Raw genomic sequence first — 17,616 nt, forward strand, 5'->3', positions numbered from 1 at the left:
CTATGGGAGGGGGGGACACACTATGGGGGGTGGAGAAAACTATGGGAGGGGGGTACACACTATGGGGGTGGAGAATACTATGGGAGGGGGGAAGAATACTATGGAAAGGGGGGGGACACTATGGGAGGGGGTGGAGAATACTATGGGAGGGGGGAAGAATACTATGGAAAGGGGGGGGACACTATGGGTGGGGATGGAGAATACTATGGGAGGGGGGGGAGAATATTATGGGAGGGGGGAAGAATACTATGGAAAGGGGGGGGGGACACTATGGGATGAGGGGGGGGGGGAATACTATGGGAGGTGTGGAAATTTCCTGGAATTTCCTTCTGAAAATGAGGTGCGTGTTATACGCCGGGGCGTGTTATACGCCGATAAATACGGTATATTTTGCCACCCGGTTAGCAGTTTAGGGCTTGAAATTTTATAAAAATATATAAAACAGATTTTTTTTTTCATTTGGCATAAATATATTAACTTAAATTATCTTCCATCTTCAATTATGATTTGGAGATATGCTGTAACTATTACCATTCACATATGACAAACGGTCGCAGAAGTAATGATATGTGTGAGTGACAGAACAAAAAGTTTGGAATCCTGTCCAGAACACATGGGAGATGAGTTTAGCTCACGATACACTATGAATTACACTTTAGCGGCGTGCACTAGTCAGAATAGTTTATAAAACGTTTTTACTTACTGAAAGGTCCTTTAATTTCTTCTCATAGGTAAAGCTAGAACAGTCTAAGGATTCTCCATCGTCCACAAGATCGAAATTATACTTATTAGTTGGCGGTGAACTTGAAATCAGAGCTTTCTTTAACTCATCGACATATTCTTGCCTATTCATTTCCATATCATTTGCTTCCTTAGAAATATCTTCTTCGTGAACTATAAAATAAAAAAATTAAAAAAAACATACAAAAAAATAAAACAATATCAATTCAAGGATTCCTGTTTTCGATGTAAAATAATTATGGAAGATTATGTTGTGTTTCACTGATCATGACCTAAATAACATCTCATTTCATGTTCTTCATTCAGTGCATTGTACAGAAACATTGTTTTAAGGTAGTCTGGAAATATTTTACATTGATTACTGCAATCAACTTTACCATAAAAAAAGGTAAGACAAAAAAGCACTGATTGTTCTGGCTTTGTATCAAGATCTGAAAGCTTGCTCATTGACTTGCGTCATAGTTCACTCACTCGTGGGGCTTTTGCATCGCTAGAACATAAATAATGGAAAATTACATTGTAAGACACTGAAGCGGGTATCTTATTATGGTAATACACCATTTCTCCCATATCCTTTTATTATTCCTTATAATCAGTTCCCATCACTCAGACTAAAACAAGCATAACAAGCAACGTACAATTAGCAAAGGTTCATAAATATGGACCACCAGGAAAACTTAAATTTTAGTTTTGCAATAGAGCGTATTATAAAGATTTGCTTTTTCTTTTTCTTTTTTAAATGTACAATTTCTTGCCTTTGTTGAAAGGATTATCAGTGAATGTTTTTGGACTTCATTTTAAAAAATACATCATGTTTTTTTAGTGAATCTATATAAGTTTAAATTATTAATTTTGTTATGTGGTCCTTTGCATTGACTTTTAATTTTGCATGCTAAATGTAGCACTGCTAACACTAAGGTCAATGTTTTACAGCATTTCCTTAAAATCAATTTCAAATGCAAACTGGATTAAAATATATATATACATATTGTTTCTCTTGCAGAATACTGAAGTGACATTTCGGTAATGCTTTTAAATGCGAACTGCCTCACTGACATTTTGGGGTTTAAATTGTACTTAAAATAAAATGAGGTACAAAAAGAAAAAATAATGCCTATCAACTTATATGTCACTTAGATATCAGGAGTTAAACAATAGTTTATATAGAATTTTTATTGTGTTTAACTTTAAGTCAATCAAAAGTGCCAAACCACTACTAAATAGGAAGTCCACACTTTAGTGGCTAGTTGAATTTGCTATTGTAGTAAGCAAACAGGCACAAACATGAGTAGATATCAACAGCAATGTGTCCAAAAGAGCCTGAATACAAAATATACTCTCAACCGCTCAGAATTGGATTTGTGATACTTAACAAAGGCTTGACAGAGAGCCCCAAAATGGTCAAAACATTGCTGAGTCACTTTGTATGGTGGCTGAATAAAGCAATTCCAATCAATTCCAATTCTGAGTGCTGGACTATTTATTTTGGATAAAGCTTGACTTGCAGGTCTTTTAACCAGGTTGGCACTCTTTCCACTTTGCAGTACAACTAGAGAGTAAGACGAATGCTAAGATGCTGTTGCTTCCTGTATGTTGTTATTATTATTGCCATTTATATAGCACCAACAGATTCCATAGCGCTTTGCAATATTAAGAGAGGGGGGATTTAACTATAAATAGGACAATTACAAGAAAACTTACAGGAACGATAGGTTGAAGAGGACCCTGCTCAAACCAGCTTTCATTCTATAGGACAGAAAATAGCAATCAAATAAGGTGCGAGTGAAGTAGAACCACAAGCAGAAGTGGGATACGGCTGTACAGTCTATATAGGGAACATACAAGGAAAAAAAAACAATAGTGTGATACAGTATATACAGTGAAAATGTGCGCTTTAATGGATGCACTCACGAGATAGTAAAGGTAAAACAGCATTCAAGGTGCCTCCCCAAGGAGTATGGGGGGATGCTGGTATCCTTCGGTAGTGTCTAGCAGCCAAATGGGACACAGGACTCCAGGTGAGTAATGGTAGAAAATATTTGTAGTTTTATTTTCTTTAAAAGGTGATACAACACCAAGCAGATAAAATATAAAAGTGCAGCAGTAGGTCCAACGCGTTTCGTTCAACACAGGAACTTCATCAGGGACCGCACAGTAAAACAAATCAACAGCAATATTGCAGATTGTAAAAAAATACACATCCTACTCACCCTAACAATAATCACTATAAATAGGGCTAATCCCAATGTCCCATTGGTCCTAATTGTGGGGGGTATCCTCCAGGCTGCTCTCCATTGGTCAAGGGATAATATCATCCAGCTGATTCCATTTTCGGCATTTCAATGCCCAGAAAACGAGCGCGTTTTTTTCATACGCCGGAACCGGAAGTAGACGTTTTCTTTCACTTCCGCGTTCCACATGCGTTCCACGTGCGTTCCACATGCGTTCCAAGGGCAGTCCGCACATGCTCAGTGGGTATTATACAACTATCTCAATCGAAAATATCCTAATGCATTTAAAAAAGCCCTTAAAAGCTCAAAACATAACTAAAGGTGCAATTAATCTCTAGAAAGAGAAAAAATAAATTAATATGTGATGTACAAACACAATTAATTACTTAAGTGAACGCGCTCGTTTTCTGGGCATTGAAATGCCGAAAATGGAATCAGCTGGATGATATTATCCCTTGACCAATGGAGAGCAGCCTGGAGGATACCCCCCACAATTAGGACCAATGGGACATTGGGATTAGCCCTATTTATAGTGATTATTGTTAGGGTGAGTAGGATGTGTATTTTTTTACAATCTGCAATATTGCTGTTGATTTGTTTTACTGTGCGGTCCCTGATGAAGTTCCTGTGTTGAACGAAACGCGTTGGACCTACTGCTGCACTTTTATATTTTATCTGCTTGGTGTTGTATCACCTTTTAAAGAAAATAAAACTACAAATATTTTCTACCATTACTCACCTGGAGTCCTGTGTCCCATTTGGCTGCTAGACACTACCGAAGGATACCAGCATCCCCCCATACTCCTTGGGGAGGCACCTTGAATGCTGTTTTACCTTTACTATCTCGTGAGTGCATCCATTAAAGCGCACATTTTCACTGTATATACTGTATCACACTATTGTTTTTTTTTTCCTTGTATGTTCCCTATATAGACTGTACAGCCGTATCCCACTTCTGCTTGTGGCTCTATACATATATATGATCGTTTTTTGGTGGATAACGATCGTGGGAGGCTACAGACTAATTGAAGTTAAGTAATTGATATTTTATACTTAACAACGTAGTTGTTTTGTTTTGCTGCGAGTGAAGTAGAGCTGGAGGAGAGAGAGAGAGTAAAGTGCTGCCCTTAAGAGGAGAGCAAGAGACAGGTATATAAGGTAGAGGATACTCTGGGAGGCCATAAACTTTCCTAAAGAGATGGGTTTTAAGGCACTTCTTAAACGATTGAAGACTTGAGGAGAGTCTGATGGCGGTAGGCAGGCTATTCCATATGAAGGGAGCCGCCCACAAGAAGTCCTGCAAGCATGAGTTGGCCATACGGGTGCAAGCAGCGGACAGGAGAAGATCACGGGCAAAGCGGAGAGACCGAGAAGGGGCATACCTATGGATCTGTGAAGAGATATAAGAGGGGCTAGCAAGGATGGACTTATGTGGATACCACTAACTTGAAGGGAGAGCGAAAGAGGGGCATCAGTATTAGGAGGAGGAAAGACAAGGAGCTCAGTTTTAGAGAGATTGAGTTTCAGAACGCAGGAGGACATCCAGTCAGAGATTGAAGAAAGGCAAGCAGTGACACATTGCAGGATGGCAGGGGAGAGGTCCGGGGAGGAGAGATATATCTTGGTGTCATCAGTGTACAGGTGGTAGTGGAATCCAGATGAGGTAATAAGTTTTGCCAAGAGAGGCAGTATAAATAGAAAATAAAAGGGGACCAAGTACAAAGCCTTGGGGGACTCCAACCGAGACAGGACGAGGGGAGGAGGTATCATTAGAAAATGAGACACTGAATGAGGGTTGGGAGAGATAAGAGGAAAGCCACGAGAGGACTGAAGAGTTTGCAGAAGGAGAGCATAATCAACGGTGTCAAAGGCAAAAGAGAGGTCAAGAAGACTTCGTATGGAGTAGTGGTCTTTGGATTGAGCTGCGATTAGGTCATTAGTAACTTTGATAAGTGCAGTCTCAGTAGAGTGGAGAGGGTCATGGTGAGAGTTGGAATTGAGTCTTTCCAGAAGCTTTGAGGAAAAGGGGAGCAGGGATAGTTAGAGGGGTACGACGGGTCAAGAGATGTTTTTTTCAGGATAGGTACTGGATAGGTACAGTGGCATGTTTAAGGTCAGCAGGGACAATGCCAGAAGAGAGAGGGCAGTTGAAGATGTGTGTTAAGGAAGGCACAAGACAAGTGGCGAGAGATCTGATAAGGTGAGATGGGACAGGATCGAGCGGCAAGTGGTGGGGTAAGAGGATATGAGAATCGCAACCACCTATTGTTCAGTAGCCGGGTAGAAAGTCTGAAGGGTAGGAAAGGCATAATCTACGTGTGGTTGAAAAAGAGAATGGCAAGGTGGGGAGAATGCTTTCCTTAGCTGTTCAATCTTGCCGGTAAAGTAGCACGCAAAGGTATCGACTGTAAGGTTAACGAGGGGGTGGCTACAGCAGGGCGAAGAAGAGAGTTAAAGGTGTCAAAGAGATGCCTGGGATTTTGGGAGCATGAACTAATGAGAGAGGAAAAGTATGACTGTTTGGCAAGGACAAGGGCTGCACTGTATAAACACAATATGAACCTATAATGGAGATAGTCTGCCTGGGTGCAAGGCTTCCTCCAGGAGCGTTCAGCACAACGGGATCAACTTTGCAGGTCACGTGTTGTTTTAGTATGCCACGGTTGGGGGCATGCCCTCTTTGAGGTGCATGTTTGGTTCAGGGCTGCAGCATTCAAGGCAGACGTGAGGGTAGTGTTATATGTGGAGATGGCCAGTGAGGGACAGGAGAGTGAAGGGATGGATAGCAGTTGTGAATCAATATCAGCTGACAGCTACTGGAGGTCAATAGAATTAAGGTTCCTCCTGAGTTGAGGAGGGTTAGGCTGAGTATATGCACTGTACATTGTAGTTCCCAAAACATCAAAGCCCATGTTTAGTATACTTCCAAAACCATATACCACGTACCATCCTGTTTCTACCAACAGTAGAAAATAAAAAATAAATTACACCAACATATCTTTTGTGTGTTACAACTAGTAGTAAATGTACTCATTATTTGGGCTGACTTCTGAGCTTTATGTATAGTGTTTATATCTAACTAGACATAGAAAGTTTATTTTCTTTAATTACCTTTTCCAGTCCAGGCTGAGAGACAATCACAGAGTGCTACATTGAACCCGTTACCTAAATCATTGTCCCATGTAATCTGAAGAAAGAAAGTTGTTCCTGGAATGGATGTCAGTGTAATTTTCTGTACTTTCTTCTCCATTCTTAAACTAGACAATCACCACCTTAATAGAAAATAAAAGAAAAACACACAATTACAATAAAATGGATATATTTAGGATTTGGTAATACAGTCTTCTAAATTGTTTAACAAGCCCTGATGTAATTGTGTCATTTATACAGCAGTTCATCTGAACTGAACTCTTTAATAGTCCCTAACGTTTTAATAATAAATATAATAATAAATATGAAAGTTATCCTCCTTCAAAACTGCCAAGTTGAAGGGATCATTTTTGCTATAAATTGTTTCAAATGGCAGGGTATCTGCCAACACTGGGGAAATTCTGATGCCACCAATTATAAAGCTTGAATGCAGGCTGACGGACAGAGGAACACATTATTATAAGTGATACCCTAACGATAAGAAAAATAAAGTTATTAAAGTTTATTTTTCCTGAACTACACGTTGGCTATCAAATACAAATGGCAGTGATGGTTACTTTGTTGAGAATTAGGTGATATTTAGAAGTAATCTGCCAGTAGCCTGTAGTTTATCACTAGTTTCAAACTGAGCTACTGGAACAAACCATTCCTGGACACAAAGTGAGAACCTAGACCTGCTTGTCTGCTACTAGAACAGTAAACCCAATGAGAGAGGCTACATGAAATGTATGTGGGAGCTATGGACGAAAAAAAAAAGAGACCTTCATCAACACTAGTTACATCAAACCACAACATGGAAGGTCTTGTCAGGCATCATAGCCTCCAAGATCGATGGGCATATGAGTCAGTACATGAGCAATACTCAAAAGGAGATTGGAAACAACAACACAAGATCAAAACACCAACTGTTAATAGACCACACAGTCACACTAAGACCAGACAGACCAATCTGTGCACAGCCTAGATTGACTATAAGAAACCTATTACACAATGCCACACACATGGATACTGGGATGCTCTATACAAAGTCGGCAAGACACTAACATCCTTCATCAAGAACTCGATGGACAAGTGGAAAACAGCACTAGAAGTGTCACAATCCCTGCCAACAGCAATTACCTTCCCAGTGGCGCCTTGGTGGCAGTCCTCAGGACTTGCGACTTCCCGGCGTGGGCTCCGCTTGGGTGCTGCCACTGCGGCAAGATGGCAGAAGCGCACTGTGATAGGAGCACTCAGGGCTGTGACCCCGAAGTTGGGGGAGTGACTTCAGCAGCTTCCAGGTGGAATACCTGAGGTTGCTGTCCAGCAGAGTGCAGTTCTAGGAACAGCTAAGATACTGCACAGAATCATCAGACTCTCAGACCTCTGATAGAGGACTCAAGATTGAGGAATACACAAAAACACCAACCAGAGAGGTGACAGAAAATCAATTTCTTTTAATATACATATATATTGAAAAAAAAAACGAATGAAACCCTATAGAGGCAGTGATGCGCAAAAATAGTGCTGTTATTTTTAAAGACAACACACAACATTTAACATAAAAAGAAAGTGTGCTTTTACATTAGCGATGCATATTGATTACAACATTGAAACAAGACTATGTCACTAGAGGCATAATATACACAAGCCTCAATATCAGAAATTGAGAACACAGTATTTTTTTCCAAACCTCATTTTCATTCACTATAACACTAAGAGCAGATTAAAGTCATACACATCCTCTGCCCATTTCCCAATGTCCTAAAAGCTCATGTTTAGCAAAACATTTTAATCGCCTAACAACAGTACATTGCAGAGATCAGGCGGATAAAGCACTAAGGATTTCTTTCTAAGCATGTGATTATTTTTAATTTATTTCATTATAATTGAGGTTATAATTGCTTTTAGAAATGGGTGATTATTAGTAAGAAATTGGTAGTATTTGGTCAACCGGTTGATTATGGCAAAATAAAAAAACAGAAAAAAAATGTGTTACTGCTATAATAAGATCTTATTATTAAAGTATGCAAATTGTCAATTAAAGCTCAATGAATTTCACCTTGAAGTACTCAGACTGTAGAAAGTCTAGCTGGTACCATCTGACATCTCCAAACAGCATTTATACATAAAAAAAAGTAACATCACCGATAACCTTAGTATTTATCTGTTGAACATTGCACAAGCTCCAGCCTCACATCTATTTATTGCAGTAAATGTATTTTAATGCAGATTATTGTAACAATGAAACATTATTAAAAGAATGTAACGCTAAACCGATGAAGATGTGTATCCAGTGATGCGTTTGATTCCCAATAGGTCTCAAAACAACTGGAAACTGTTTTGGAAAAATATTCAGTGTCGCACAGGTAAACAATGGGCAGCCAACATGACTCCAACAGGGCTCCTGGACAGATTTCACTTAGCTTTCCAGTGTTTATTTGAAATTCACAAGCACTTCATCAACTGGGACGAATAGAGACAGCTAGCTCCTGTCTGTGTTCCCGGCTCATCTAGAAATGTTTAGGAACATGCGGTTTTCTTCATCCCAACTCAGCGGGACCAGATTCAAATAAACTGTTCTGAAATCTTAAAAAAATAAATTAATGAATTAAAATATTTTATTAAAATGTCATTATAGGATATCTTCCTTTATATTAGCAGTCTTCATCGACATCACAGCCAAGTAAATAATGCAAATGTCTTCTAAAAATTATAAATGAAAGCAATTGCCGTATGCTGATTTCTGTTTCACTTATTTATATTTGGTTCTTGGGTTTAAAAAAAAAAAAAAAATTAAAATTAGAAAATATACCAATAATGAAGCAGATTAGGTAAGCCCTAAATCCTGGGGGAGCAAACATATTCCTGTACAGAGATGCCAAGACCATTGGCTTACATCTGTCTGATTTCAGTATTAAATTATTAAAATTGTCTACATTTTTACATTAAAGCTATATGTCCAACTACAGCTTTACCCACTCACATTCTGCTGCAGTGGGTTCTCTCTCATAGGTATGCTTATTCATGAAAAAAGTCTGAGAGGGGTGGTTTAAACACCATAACCACTGCATATTTTTAAAAGTGATTATGTTGCAAGGAGTCTTTGGGTGCAGTCCATCTATTGTATTTTTTGTCAAACTGCTTTTTTACCAAAAAGGGTCTCTCCTGACACCTTTGCAGCTTCTGTACATATATTGTTATACATAGCTGTAACAATGCTCATCCTCCAATTTCCAGTATCCAGGAATGACTGAGGTTGCTGAGATCAGGATATGGCGTATTATAACTTCTGTAGCTTTGGGCAAATCATCTGGAGTTCTTCAAGAGACACATTGTGGGTGACAAAGTTAGAATTAAGATGGTAATGATTCAAATTAACGTGTGTATATTTTTCCAGTATTGTGTGAGTGTTTTGGGCATGACCAAAAGATATGATGCAGTGTGCCTATCTGTCCACATTCCCTCCAGCATTTGTTCGTATTTAATAGCTTGAAATTCAAAAGTCTGGAGGGAGTTATTATAATATGGGCAGTGGATTGTGTGACTCCTCGCAAAGCTAACATAATCTTATGCCATTCCTCAACTGTGAAAGTTTCATTCAGCTCGCTCTCCCATTGTGTCATGTCGTCTAATTTTGGACCAAGTGTCCCGGCAAAATAAGCATAGCACATCGAGATGGTTCATCTCTGACCAGGATTTGAATGGTATGTTTTTTTCTAATGGAGACATATCTATTACATGAGTGTCAAAATCCTGATCAGACACTTTGAAATGATCACTGATTTTTTTTTTTTTCTACTATCTGTCTGTGCATCGGGGCATAAGAGGCATCCAGACCAAATTTGGTCTGTAGTTGGTCAAAAGATAAAAATGTATTAGACAAAAATAAATCATTAATATGTTTGACAGAATGAGAGAGACAATATTCCACATCTAGATCACAACAGCGGCAGAGGAGCATCCGGACCAAAAAGGTTTAATTTTTTTTAAATACAGCATCCCAAGCCTTAACAGTAGTCTTGGTGGTTCGAAACATGTTCGCCATGCGCGGCCGAAGAGAGGAGGGTAACCATAGTATTTCAGTTATCTTATAAGGAGAGACCTTAGTAGCCTCCATCTCCAACCATAGCGGGCGACCATGTACCAAATTAAATTTAAGAGCATTGGTTGCAATAGTTGCTAAATAATAAAATAGAAAACAGATGGGGGCGCTCTAAAATATGTGTGAAACCAAAGAAATAACAAAATAAATACTTATTCACACTCTTTCTTCATTTTATATGTACTCCACCTAGATGTAAAAAACAACAATGCATAGCATAATACTGTATGGTGTGTACATTAATAGTAGTTTGAAAATTTCCAACTCACAATTTCCAGAGCCACGTATGGTAGGCTCTGACTATGATAGCGTGTTCAGATATCTCTAAGGATGCACAGCCACTCCTCTCCTGATGCAAATAACCCGACTGGTACCAGGAATTAGCAGGAAAATAATTATTGAATATGATCCCTGGTACCAGTCGGGTTATTTGCATCAGGAGAGGAGTGGATTTTCTCCCTTTTTTTTGTTTTGTTTATGCATGTTGGCAAGTTGTTCATAAAGCTTCAGCAGTAACCAAATTAAAATATATATAATGTATTCTCATAGTATATATTATTATTTTTTTAGAATGGGTAAGAGCTATGGCTGTGAACATGGGCTTACTTTGTAAAAAAAAGAATTATAATAAAATAAGAAATCACAGGGGGGCGGAGCCTGACCGTCGAGGAAGATGGCAGCATAATCCTTTAGCTCCCTCTTCCCGGCTTCTGAAATCCGCTAACATCCGCATGTACTGAGGCACTCACGCACCCAGAGAACACACAACAACTCCTACGACGCCCAGCCGACCGCTACCCTGAGGTATGGGAGGCGGAAAACAAAAGAAGGACCAGACCCCATCGGTCGCCCCGATGTTCCGGCCACAGCATGAACAGGGATGGCCATCTTACCGCCAAAATCCAGATGAGGCCTGCATGGACTCCGATGGAAGCGAACACAGCACAGCTCCAGACGCCCCACTGACCCTGCGCAATATGCAATCCATGCTCAGGGAAGCCACCGCGGATATCAAATCCCACCTGGCGGCTGAACTAGATAAGAATCTCTCCGGCATTAAGGAAGACATCGAGGCCCTAACAAGCAAGGCCCACCACGCTGAGACCAGCATCAAGGACCTCACTGCCACATCCCAAGCACACTCACAGGACATCACATACCTGCATGCTAAAATTGAGGCAATGGAAGAAAGCATGGAAGACCTGAACAACAGATCTCGCAGGAATAATATCCGGATCCGGGGCCTAACTGAAACGGTCACCAATGAAGGCCTACACGCCACTCTGACAAGCCTATTCAAATCAATCTTGCCTGAGGCATCCACTCAAGACCTTCTACTCGACCGGGCACACAGAGCCCTGAGGCCCCAGACAATGAACCCGGACGCCCCCAGGGACGTCATAGTTCGCATGCATTTCTTCACCATCAAAGAAAAGCTTCTTAACCTCACCAGAAACTCCCCACCGCAATACAAGGGGGACCGCGTGGCCTTCTACCAGGACCTCGCCCCATCCACCCTGAAAAAGCGGAGGGACCTCAAACAATTAACCCTTACGCTCGCTCACCACGGCATCAGGTACATGTGGGGCAACCCATTTAAACTGGTAGTCCGGAAAGACAATCAGACCCATGTCCTCACAAGCCCAACCGAAATGATCCCGTTCGCGGACTCACTGGGCCTCACCCTGCTACCGCCACCGCCACTAACATCCGCGGGAGCGGGGGGCCTACACCGGGCCCAAAGAGAGAGATTCGCGAGATCCCCACGCCGCACTCCGCGCAAGAGGCAATCGGCATACAGCGAAAGTCGGGATTGACTCCACGGAGGACCCACTAGCGAACACTGCGAACATCCTGGACCCCATATATTACTCACATGAACGGCAGACAACCTGGGACACAACAACTACACCACCTTGTCAACCCACCAACCTTTGATAAAAAGGGCCTGAACGGGACTGGCAGATGACGGCCCCAACACTGATCCCTGAAACTACACGGCTTACTGCCCTTCAAGAGACACCCCCACTGCCCCTCCGCACAGCTCTGCATCCACCTTCAGCAGTGACCCACTCGGATTACCCGACACTGGCCTCCACAACCTCCATGCCCAACGGGATTCCCAACAGAAGCACAGAAACCACGTCGCAGAGCTGGAGACACCACATCCGACCCACAGAGATTGGAGGTATCAGTGGGGGGCAACTACGGACATGGGGTACACGAGCACAGCTCGAATAAGCAATGGCCATTTAACCCTCTGAAAATATATGCTTTTATATCTTTAAACTTACCTTGTAGCCTTGGTCAGGTAGGGTTATTTAGCATTAGACATATAGCCTACACTGCAAGTATTACCTATACCTTACTATATTCTAGACGCTTTAATTTTGATAGAAAATGCATGTATAGAAGCTCCCCATAACACCAAGCTACTACCACACATTCGGGGGTAAGCCCCACGACAAGGTCACTGCCACCACAAACCCTACCGAACAGTAGAGTACATAAGGCCAGGTAGACACATCGGACACCTACATCACGTAATAGGCCTGCGGCCATAATACGCACGGCACACAGGGCGCTGCCCGTTTAACAGGCTATTTGACAGGTGACCGACCCAAATCACGCTGAGATAACCGCAGGTGACCCTTCAACCCCCACGGCCACACAACCCTTCCACCCACCTACGACCCCCCCCATCCACTCAAACTGTGAACGGAGCAACCCCCACGAACTACACACAAGGAAACGCAAACGACGAGGGAAGGCCCCCCCAAATCCCCCCCCTAGCTAAAAGTGATTAAACACAAAGGGCTACCCTAATACCCCCCCCCCCAACCATCTACAAAAGGGACCAGGCACCCACCGAGAAGGGCAGGCCTAAGGGGAACCTCGGCAATCCTAACACCACGCACCATGACATGCCCACCGCACACACCCCAACCAAACACGCAGTCAACTAGGGTAAAGATTCCACTAACGGCCCCTCTATCCACGAGGACCATACCTCCACATGGGCATCACAGGAGGCCCACAGCCCAGCTGGCCTGACTCCAAACGGCTAAGAATGCACTTACTTACCCAACAAACACCACACAGTCAAGGGGCACCACAACACCTGACGCAACGAAATCCCACGTAAGTCCGCGACACCGCCCCAACCGGACCCTTGCCACCGTGGCAGGCACCAAACCTGACCAATATGACCACACAAAGAGGTTTGACATCACATGAGAATTATACACCCACATCCCAGGACAGCCAGGTTGTTAAATGTAAGATGTAAAATGTAAGATGTAAAACGTAAAGTGTAAAATGTAACATGTACAGTACGAAATGTTAACTGTTGTTGTATATAGTTCACAGGTTTTCTTTTCTCTTAAGTTTTATGCTGAAATGTATTATTGTGACCACGCACTCTGAACCCCCCCCCCCCCACAGAAACACGAAGGCACCAATGCCACTCTTACTTAAAACCAATACGAGGAGGTGCTAAACCACCACATATCACAAGAGGCGACGACGCCACCCACTCCACGAACTAACTGTTCTCTTCCCACAGACGCTGACTCAAAGCCACACCCCAGTACACACAAAAGCCGGGAGGAGCGAGACGAGGCTGTCGACACAGACATACGACCACCTACTCTCCTCCTCTACTCACCTACTGATTACTTCCACCAGACAACCGAGGACCCACTCGGACACTCCTACCCCCAGGACGACCTGGCAACACGACCATAAGACCAGGTTAGCACCCGACACCCACACTTCTCCTCCCCCCTACTCCCCCGGCCCCTCTCCCCCAGTCCCCTTAATCCCCACACCACATCCCTGATCCCCCACCCCGCCATACGGGCCCCCAAAGTAGAATCAGAGATGCCCTCACAACCGCACCAGCGCGCCACCCCAGGACCTGAGGACGGGGGCCATACGAAGCCCACCCTTCTTACATGCATATCCATTAACTGTAAAGGCCTCAATAACCCAGCTAAACGACACCGCCTTCTCCGGTGGGCCAACCGCACCAACGCCGACTTAATCCTACTCCAGGAAACCCACTTTGAACAGTCGAGAGCCTTCCCCCTCATGAGCAGACACTATAGGGAGTGCCACTTAGCAAACTCACCACAGGGGAAAAAAGATGGGGTAGCCATACTGGTGCGCAAAACCTGCCCTATCACCTTCACACGCACAGTAACTGATCCCCAAGGGAGGTATCTTACAGTAGCGGGGCAGATAGGGCCACACAAATACGCCTTCTCCTCGATTTACGCCCCCACCCACCCCGACACACACTTCTGGAACACACTCCAGACACACCTCCGTCTTTTCTCCTCCCACCACCTTATATTAGGGGGAGACTACAATGCCACGCTGGCACCTGAGCTAGACAGACGCCGACCGAAAACACCACATGCGAGACCCCTACCTCCCACGCGAAACGACAAAACACTCCAAGCCTTTGTCTCCCGCACACATCTAGTAGACGCCTGGCGGATTCTCCACCCCACCGAAACAGACTACACATTCTACTCCAACCCACACGCTTCCTACTCCCGTATAGACATGTTCCTCACGTCCCCCTCCCTACTCCCGCACATTGCAAAAGCAAACATAGGATCAATCACATGGTCAGACCACGCGGACATACTCCTCTCCTTCACCCTTCCACACACGACTAGGAATTGGTCCTGGAGACTCAACCCGACCCACCTACACAACACGACTATCAAAAATAAAATCCAATCAGACATCGCGGATTACTTTGAAATCAACAAAGGCTCCGTTACTTCAGCATGCACCCTATGGGCCGCCCACAAAGCGGTCATACGGGGCAAACTAATAGCGGCAGCCTCGGCACATAAAAAACAACAGCTACAAACGCTGGAAACACACCTGTCAGCCCTAAGAACCCTGGAATACCAACACAAAATAGATCCCACGCCTGGCCTCATGTCCCAAATCCAAACACACAGAAGGGAAATACAATCCTTTATGGCACAGGACTCAAAAAAAGCCCTCCAATGGACTAGACAGATGTTCTATGAAAAATCCAACAAGGCAGACACACTCTTAGCCCACAGACTCCGCAAACGGACACACAACAAACACATCCCACACATACTAACACCCGATGGACGAAAACACACTCTCCCGAATCAAATTGCAACAGTCTTCCAAGACTATTACGCCTCCTTATACGACCATAACCCCGAAGCGCGAAGCAACCCCTCCCGAACAAGAACCAACATAAAGGCCTTCTTAGACCACATCCCAATGCCCACCCTCACAGAACTAGGGAAACAAACACTGTGCTCACCCATCACACTCGAGGAAATAGCACAAGCCATGAAAACCCTAAAGCCTAACAAATGCCCAGGACCGGACGGCTTCTCCGGACTGTATTACAAAACTTTCCCGTCATTACTCCTACCACAACTCCTACACTTATTCACATCACTCATGGACGGGGAGGTCCCGCCCACTGACATGATAAAAGCCAACATCTGCCTACTCCCCAAGCCCAACGCATCACACACTGACCCGGGCCACTTCAGACCGATATCACTACTCAACACCGACATTAAGCTATTCACCAAAATCTTAGCCAACCGACTACACCCCTTCCTCCCCAAATTAATCCACCCAGACCAAGTCGGATTCATCCCGAACCGTCAAGCATGCGACAACACCAGGAGAACATATGACCTCATCTGGACGGCAAACCACCGACAACAACCGACTCTCCTCCTCTCCCTAGACGGCGAAAAGGCATTCGACCGCATACTATGGCCATACCTCTTTGCAACCCTCGAAAGAATGGGCTTTCCCGGAGTTTTTGTAGAAACCATAAAAAACATATACTCCCATCCCACAGCGAGCCTACTCATCCCGAATGCCCACCCACCCTCCTTCACAATCTATAATGGTACACGACAGGGATGCCCCCTCTCCCCCTCCTATTTGCCCTATCTTTAGAACCCCTCCTCCAGAAAATTCGCCAGACTGACACCATTTCCGGCATCCGAATCCGCGAGGAGGAATATAAAATTTCGGCATATGCAGACGACCTACTACTGACGTTAACGAACCCTAACACCTCCCTGCCCCCGCTCATAACCCTCCTAGAGGACTATGCTAAAATATCGGGATACAAATTAAACTTAAGCAAAACCGAAGCACTACCAATCCACATCCCCACAGACGACATAGCTGCACTCAAAACAGACTACCCATTCCGATATGAGACGCAGAGCATTAAATACTTGGGGACCCACATACCGGGAGATTTACAACTCACATACCAACTAAACTACTCCCCGCTACTAGAAAGAGCGAATCAAGACCTAGACAAATGGCAAAACCTGACCATATCGTGGCTGGGACGCCTAGCCTCGGTCAAGATGAACCTCTTACCGCGTTTCCTTTACCTATTTCAGGCCCTGCCAATCCCGATATCTAAAAAAGATTTTAAAACCCTACAATCCCGAATTGATAAATTCATTTGGGCAGGGAAAAAGGCCAGAATCAAGCGCACGACACTCTATATACCACACAAAAGAGGGGGCCTGGGACTCCCCAACCTATGGGATTACCACCAAGCAGCCCAACTAGCACAGATCCAGAACCTACACGCACCGGCAGGGCTCAAACTATGGGTCGACATTGAACACGACTTATCTGGACGGGACTTCCCCTCCCTGTATCTCTGGCTATCAAGACAAGACAGACCACAGACACCCCCCACAACACCGGCACTCACCCACTCAATTCAACTCTGGGATAGAATGACCCGCAAATACGACATTATCAACACACCATCCCCCCTCACACCAATCCTCCGAAACAAACAATTCCAACCCGGGATGACGCCCCAACACTTCGCGAGATATGAAGACAACAACCTGGTACGATTCCACCAATTTTTTCGGGGACAACATATTCTACCCTTCACACAACTGCCCAACGACACCCCATACACGACCTTTGACCACTTTAGATTCCTGCAGATACGGAGCTTCCTCACTCAACCACATAACCAAAAAACAGCGACAACCAAGCTCACCACCTTCGAGAAAATGTGCATGAACACCCCGATACAAAAAGGCCAGATATCCATCATATACGGCATCATACACCACACTACCTCCCCCGAAGCCCTATCATACACGAAGGCATGGGAACGAGATATAGGTCCAATCACTGACCCATCAGACTGGCAAGACATATGGGAAGCCACAGCAGCAATCTCCATTTGCGTGACACACAAAGAACAAGCGTATAAAACCATGCTTCGCTGGTACATCACCCCACTCAGATTGAAACAAATGCGCATTGCACCCTCAGACCGCTGCTGGAAAGGGTGCGACGACCAAGGCACATACATCCACCTATGGTGGAACT

At 43.9% G+C, this 17,616-nt stretch overlaps 1 protein-coding gene across 2 annotated transcripts in view; it reads right to left on the reverse strand.

The window, feature by feature from the left end:
• Positions 1 to 17,616, reverse strand: part of XRCC4 (X-ray repair cross complementing 4) — a 274,465-nt gene that overhangs the window by 208,254 nt on the left and 48,595 nt on the right. For both annotated transcript variants that reach the window (XM_063456759.1, XM_063456758.1), the window contains exons 2-3: positions 6,084 to 6,244; positions 704 to 894 (exon numbers count right to left, since the gene is read on the reverse strand). In XM_063456759.1, the coding sequence (XP_063312829.1) occupies positions 704 to 894; positions 6,084 to 6,222 (330 nt within the window). In that variant the 5' untranslated portion in view covers positions 6,223 to 6,244. The remainder of the gene's footprint in view (positions 1 to 703; positions 895 to 6,083; positions 6,245 to 17,616) is intronic.

This window comes from Pelobates fuscus, chromosome 5 (genome assembly GCF_036172605.1).
Source record: "Pelobates fuscus isolate aPelFus1 chromosome 5, aPelFus1.pri, whole genome shotgun sequence".
In the NCBI taxonomy this organism is placed as follows: domain Eukaryota; kingdom Metazoa; phylum Chordata; class Amphibia; order Anura; family Pelobatidae; genus Pelobates; species Pelobates fuscus.